Below are 7,165 nucleotides of genomic sequence, written 5' to 3' on the forward strand. Positions count from 1 at the left end.
AATTATGTACTTCGTTATATGGACTGTATGGCATATCTATCACCCTTTTCATCTTTCGTTGTAAGTAGAGTTCTTAGCATTATATTACAATCTAGTGTATAAAACTAATAAAATCGATGTTTATGTAATATGTTTTTATTTCAAATTCAACAAATATTTACATTTTTTTTTAAATTAAAATAGTTTTTTAGTAATTATTAAAACACTGACTTAGGTCCAATTCTTAATTACTTAATTAAACAGCGTTAAGTAATCGGGCATTAAATTTACACGAGTGTTACAATATCGAACGTCCCATGAAGGAAATCTAAGAGCCCATTACTAAATCAACCATTAGGAATGTTTTGCAAACCATTCCTCTAATTTAATACGACCAAAATAAATTGTTACTGTCGGTTGTATTATTATTTCGGACCATGTGTTCAACTTTCCATAGGAGCATATTATGATTTACATGTACTACTAAAGAGACGTTCACTATGCAGAAACAAAATGTGATCTGTGTGTTTTTAATTTAGTTGGTTTATAATTCCATGTCAAAAACAGACAAATGTTTTAAGATAACTACGTTTTGTTTTGATTGAGTGTTATTGTGTGTTTCCTTTTATTTTGAATTTATTGACTATCGGTGATAATGTATGTACTCCAAATAAACGTTCAATTGATTTCTAGTCCTGATTTCTAAAATAGTCAAAACAGATTCTTTTGACAATCGAAACCTTGTGCTAAAATCGATGTCATCTTATTCATCAAAATAGTTTCTACGTGTTTTAAAAATCCTAGGACGACGTAATATGGTATCCAATTAATCAATATTTTGCAAAACATCTGTTAGCGACACGACGACTTCGCGGCCGCCGTGACACTGAGGCCCGTCGACGACGCTGCCTAAGGAGCGACGTTACGGGACGGCGGACGCAGCGGGACTGAGGCCCGCGCGCCGCACGCTCAGCGAGCGACCCGTCAACGCCGCATCCAGAGGAGCAACGTCGCGGGACGGCGGTCGCCGCGCGACTGAGGCGCGCACTGCGCGCGCTCGACGAGGGACCCGGCGCCGGCGCATCATGGAACGACGCCCCGCCCACCAGAACCCTACGGCCAATCAGAGCGACGGACGCGCCAACGAGGGAAAAACGGCGGGCCAATGACCGAAAAGTGCGTAGGAGGCACACCCGTGCGTTGTAGTGCCTCCTAAACTAGTATGTAAGTCGGGATATTGTATGCGTAGTTTGTAGTTCGAGGCAGAATAAGAAAATTGGTACGAGATAAGCAGATTCGAAATAAACCAGTGAACAAATCCGTGGAAGTTTTAATACAGTCCCCAACATTTCCTGGTCCTTCGAGCCGGATTTGTTTGTGGTTGACTCGCGTTCGCGAATAGTAGGAAGGCAAACCGAACGTGCCTAGCGTACGCGTGTTACCGTCGCGAATCTTTGTGCACAGCGATATTGTGCGCAGCGCGAATCTCGTGCCCGGGGCACTGAGCGAAAGTGCAGTGATTGTGCATAACGTGACTGGAGTGAGTGAGCTCTGTGAAGTGTAGTGTGAGCCTAGTTTGTCTTTATCGCACGCTCTGCGATACGGTTACGTCAACACCGCTGTCTACCGAACGCGATGGTGGTGACGAGAAGCCAGGGCGACGCAGCCGACGTAGAGGAACAGAGGCGATCCCGTGAACGGCAAGAGTCTGACCGCCGTCGGGAGGAAAGACAAATAAGTCTAGAGAGACTAAGGCGCATATCACAAGAGCCGCCTGCCTCACCTCAGACCGAGCAAGCCACGTCAGTGGAATAATGTGTACGCCTTCGACGTCTACGGCGCGCATTATGTCGGAAACGGTGACAAAGGTGACGGCAAAGGATCAGCCACGTGTAAGATCGCCCGCACAGTCCGTTCGATCTACCGCCAGCGTAACAACAAGGTTGCGTTTGGCCGAACTGGAGGCTGCAGAAAAGATGGCAGCTATCAAGAGAAAAGAGCTCGAATTGGAGGCCGAGCTTGTAAAGAAGAAACTCGCTTTGGACGTGTCCGCCATTCAAGACGACGCAGAAAGCGTGCAAGGCGAACAACCCGAAGTAGATGTCAATGAATGGCTAAGGAAGAATCCACTTAGCTCTCGAGGAGAGACCGGTGAGTCAAGGGAGGAGCCGAGAACGCTGCGCTTCGACCTACCACGAGCGAGATCACCGACGCCTCCGAGAGCCCCGAGCGACATGGAGAAATTGGCAGTCGCACTCGAAAGAATGGCGAGACCTCGGGTGAGACAAGTAGATTTACCAACATTTTCCGGCGCAGTGAACGAGTGGCTTCCTTTTAAAGCCGCCATGCAAGACACTACGAAATTGTACAACGTGTCTGCCGCTGAGAACATTCAGCGACTAAGAAGCGCGCTGAAAGGAGAGGCGCGTGATGTCGTGGCCGCACTTTTGCATACGGCCACAGACCCGAGCACTATTATGAAGACATTGGAACAGTGCTTCGGACGGCCAGAAGTGATTATTGATCGTGCCTTGGACGAGTTAAGAAAGACGTCCAAGCCCGGCTCAACGGCGACGGAACTCAACAACTTCGCGATCAAGATTCAAAATGTTATATGTGTGTTGCGGGTATGGATCGCCGTGAGTACCTCTATAATCCACTTTTGACTCGTGAAGTGTTAGAAAAGTTGAGCCCGCACATACGATCACGATGGTGTGATTACGCCTATGAAAATGAAGGAACGGCTGACCCAGAGATCGTCGTATTGTCTCGCTTCCTTATGCGAGAAGCGGACAGAGCGTTGAAATATACGTACGCTCCGTCTGCGGGAACGAGCAGCGCGGCGAAAAGAGAACTCAGACCGGCCATCGCGATCAAGAGAAAGGCGAGCAACGTATACACACTTGAACAAGAAGAAAAACAAGAGTGTCCGGCATGCAGCGAGGCGCATGTGTTAACGCAGTGCCCTAAGTACAAAGCACTTAGCGTCGAACAGCGATGGAACCTGATCAAAGAAAAGAAGCTGTGTTTTAAGTGTGCGAACAGTACTCATCGGCGCATAACATGCAAAGCCAAGCTGTGCGGTGTGGAACAGTGTCGTCGTCCGCATCACTCATCGCTGCATCAAGCGGAAAAGAAACCGGAAAACACAGAGGTACGTGACAAGGAACAAGTATTGTCAGTGACGCCGAAAACGAACGTCGGCGCACGCACCGTGCTTCTGAAGATGTGCCCGGTCGTAGTCGCCGGTCCACGGGGGGAGGTGAGAACGCACGCTCTCCTCGACGAAGGTGCCACGGTGACATTGATGGATGAAGATCTCGCCGAGAAGATAGGTGCAGACGGCCCTACACAAGCACTGCACCTAAGCGGCGTTAACATGGCTCAAAAGGAAAAAAGCCAGCAAGTTGGTGACGGTGCGAATTAGAGGTGTGACAGAAGACGAGCCACACTCAATACGAGCAAGAACAATAAAGCACCTGAAACTGCACCAACAGACCATTCCGGCAGTGCTTATGAAGTTGAAGCATTTAAGGGACCTGCCGGAAGAATTGTGCTATGAACGAGCGCGCCCAGGCATCTTATTGGGCGCGGATCATTGGGAGCACATTGTGTCGCGAGAACTGCGAGTTGGCGGCCGCAACGAACCGGCTGCATCAAGGACGCTACTCGGCTGGGTGGTGCACGGTACGTTACCACGTAGCGTCATAACAAAGAAGAAACGTGCTTCATATATACGAGCGGGAGCACGACGGACTGCATAACCTCGTGGAAGATCACTTCAAAATAGAAGCGCTCGGCGTCACACCAGAACCGAGAGTGAGTGACGCAGATCGACGAGCCATCGCCACATTGAAGACGTCTATAAGGAAGATAGACTGCGGGTACGAAGTCGGCTTGCCGTGGCGACAAGACAACACCGCCATGCCGCCGAGCTACAACGCGGCACTTCGACGCCTGCGACAAATCGAGCACAAGATGGACGCCTCGCCTGAATTTGCCCGCGAATATACTGCACAGGTGAATAACCTTATAGAAAAAGGATACGCAGTGAGGTGCGACGGGTCAGAATCATCGAGCCCCGTCTGTTGGTACCTCCCTCACTTCGCGGTGCAGAACCCGAACAAGCCTGGCAAGCAGAGGTTGGTGTTCGACGCAGCGGCGACAAGTCACGGGGTGAGTCTGAACGACCACTTACTGGAAGGCCCTGACATGTTGATGTCTCTGCCCGGAATAATGTTTCGGTTCCGGGAGAGCGCTGTAGCAGTCACAGCGGACATACAAGAAATGTTCCTGCGAATCAAGATCCGTGCCGAAGATCAGTCAGCGCAGCAATTTCTGTGGCGCGGTAACGACCGAACCAACCCGCCGCAGCGATTTAAGATGACCAGCATGATCTTCGGTGCAGCGAGTTCACCATTCATGGCGCACTTCGTAAGGAATCACAACGCCAACGTGCATGCGCAGCTGTATCCCAGAGCAGCGGAGGCCATCACCAAATATCACTATATGGACGACTTGGTGGCCAGCTACGATACACCCGGAGAAGCGCACGAAGCCATAGAGGAAATGAAGACGGTGCACGCGGCGGCGGGATTCACTCTGCGCGGTTGGAACTCGAACGACGAGTGTGCTTCGCGACGTGCCCCAGAGTTGCGCTCGAATCAGCCCACGCAACTGGGGAGAACATCAACACAGCAAGATATTGGGACTGCGGTGGGACCCGGAGCGAGACGAGCTGGGATTCAACACAGCAATGAGCCGAGTCCCGAAAGAAGTAAAACGCAAGTGCGCACGCCCACCAAGAGAGAAGCCCTCAGTACAGTCATGTCGATCTACGATCCACTGGGACTTCTCAGCGTGTACACCATTCGCGCCAAGATCATCCTTCAGAACTTATGGCGCTTAAAGATGTCGTGGGACGAACGGGTGCCAGAGGAAGACGGCAAGCTGTTCGCGACGTGGTTGTCGCAACTGTCGGCGATCGGCCAGTTGCGCATTCCCCGACATTATGGACCGACGAGCCACGAGCGACGCATCGAGCTCCACGTTATGTGCGACGCCAGCGAGCAGGCCTACGCAGCGGTGGCGTATTGGCGGATGGTCGGCCAAGAGAACGTTACACTCTCTTTGGTGGCCGCCAAGGCGAAGGTGGCACCGCGACGGACGCAAACGATACCCCGCCTCGAGCTGCAAGCGGCGGTAATCAGGGCGCGCCTCGCTGACGCAGTGAAGAAGGAGCATCGCATCGTGGCGGAGAGAACTATATATTGGACTGACTCCACAACAGTCATCCACTGGATCCGGAACGACGAGCGACGGTACACACCCTTCGTCGCGCATCGTCTGCGGGAGATCGCCGAGCTCACCGACAAAAGTGAGTGGCGATGGCTACCCACGACGCACAACGTCGCCGATGAAGCCACTCGACTTCGGGCGACGCCGTGAGTGAAGACAGCCGGTGGTTCCGGGGACCTGATTTCCTCCTCGAGCCCGAACAATCATGGCCCACGAGAGACGGAAGTCAGGACGACGAAGCAGAGGTCCTGCACATCACAGAGAGCCCGGAAAAGGAACGCTGGCTGCCCGACCCGACCCGCTTCTCCAAGTATGAAACATTGGTGCGAGCCACGGCGAGAGTCTTGGCGTTCGCGGACATCGCGCGACGCAAGACACCACACCTGGAAGTGGGACACCTGAAGCGGGCGGAGCTGTTATTAATGCAACAGGCGCAAAGGGAGAGCTTCGGGGAAGAGCTGCAACGATTGAAGTCTTCCCAGCCGGTACAAAGGACGAGTCGGCTATTCAAGCTGGACCCGGTGTTAGAAGATGGCGTGCTGCGAGTCCGGGGACGCATCGGAGCAGCCACAGTCCCGGATGACGCCAAACGACCGGTCATCTTGGACGGCCGACACCCCGTCACGAAGCTCATCGTGCTGCAAGAACACTGTGCCGCAGGTCACGCAAATAGGGAGCGCGTGACCAACGACCTGCGGCAAAAATATTGGATAATACACCTGAGGCCCACCGTGCGCACCGTGGAACGAGACTGCGCACTGTGTAGATGCGACGCACGAAGCCGCAGCCACCGGCCACGGGAGATCTACCCCGTGCCCGCTTGGACCCGTATCATCGGCCCTTCTCCAACTGCGGAGTGGACTACTTCGGGCCGATGATAGTGAAGATCGGACGCCGGCGAGAGAAGCGTTGGGGCGCGCTGTTCACCTGTCTAACGACACGCGCCATACATCTGGAGCTCGCCGCATCCCTGTCAACGGATTCGGCCATCATGGCGTTGCGCAGGATGGCAGCAAGAAGAGGATGGCCGAAAATAATGTATTCCGACAACGCCACAAACTTCAGGGAGCGGATGAAGAGCTACGAGCGGCCTACAAGGAGTGGCAACCCGAGCTACGCAACGTCGGGCTGCTGCATCGGATGGAGTGGCGCTTCATCCCTCCGGGCGCACCCAACCAGGGAGGTGCGTGGGAACGGTTGGTGCGATCAGTCAAAACCGCACTAACCGTCACCCTAAAGGAAAAGGCGCCGTCCGAAGAAACCCTACGGACGTTGTTGGCTGAAGCCGAACATTCAGTCAACTCAAGACCACTGACCCACGTGAGCGTCGACCCGAGGGACCCGGAGGCGCTCACGCCCAATCACTTTTGTTGGGCTCATCATCGGGCCTTCCCACAATCGGACCCTGTGAAGACGTCGATCGACGGGCATGGCGAGCGGCGCAAGCGTTGGCGGACAACTTCTGGCGCCGGTGGATAGCGGAGTACCTACCGACCCTGGTACCCCGCGGCGAGTCAACAAGAAGAGTTCGTCCGCTGCGCGTGAACGACGTGGTCGCCATCGCCGACCAACAGCTGCCGAGGAACGTGTGGCCGCTGGGGATCGTCCAGCGCACGTTCGAGGACCCGACGGAGCCATACGAGTCGCTGAAGTCAAGACAAAGAGCGGCGTATTTCGACGCCCGGTGACGAAGATCGTCGTGCTGCACCCGGAGGAGGAGGCTGCGCGAGCTACGCCGGGGAGGATGTTAGCGACACGACGACTTCGCGGCCGCCGTGACACTGAGGCCCGTCGACGACGCTGCCTGGGAGCGACGTTACGGGACGGCGGACGCAGCGGGACTGAGGCCCGCGCGCCGCACGCTCAGCGAGCGACCCGTCAACGCCGC

The 7,165-nt window shown here is 54.0% G+C and overlaps 1 protein-coding gene across 1 annotated transcript; it reads left to right on the plus strand.

Moving 5' to 3' along the window:
- The first annotated feature begins 2,758 nt into the window (after window positions 1–2,758).
- LOC119193309 lies at window positions 2,759–6,965 on the plus strand. The gene is made up of 6 exons (XM_037446907.1): window positions 2,759–3,395; window positions 3,490–3,666; window positions 3,755–5,423; window positions 5,495–5,937; window positions 6,044–6,646; window positions 6,691–6,965. The coding sequence occupies exons 1-6, from the start codon at window positions 2,759–2,761 to the stop codon at window positions 6,963–6,965; spliced, it is 3,804 nt and encodes a 1,267-aa protein (XP_037302804.1).
- Window positions 6,966–7,165: the final 200 nt, after the last annotated feature.

This window comes from Manduca sexta, unplaced genomic scaffold (assembly GCF_014839805.1).
Source record: "Manduca sexta isolate Smith_Timp_Sample1 unplaced genomic scaffold, JHU_Msex_v1.0 HiC_scaffold_3934, whole genome shotgun sequence".
Taxonomy (NCBI): Eukaryota; Metazoa; Arthropoda; class Insecta; order Lepidoptera; family Sphingidae; genus Manduca; species Manduca sexta.

What these genes read in the sequence shown, in the direction of transcription:
- LOC119193309 (XM_037446907.1), top strand. Translation starts at nt 2,759, where the DNA reads ATGCGAGAAGCGGACAGAGCGTTGAAATATACGTACGCTCCGTCTGCG. An exon ending in ACTCGGCTGGGTGGTGCACG is followed by an intron (nt 3,667 to 3,754) that starts GTACGTTACCAC and finishes ACCTCGTGGAAG; the next exon opens with ATCACTTCAAAATAGAAGCG. An exon ending in GCTCACGCCCAATCACTTTT is followed by an intron (nt 6,647 to 6,690) that starts GTTGGGCTCATC and finishes GACCCTGTGAAG; the next exon opens with ACGTCGATCGACGGGCATGG.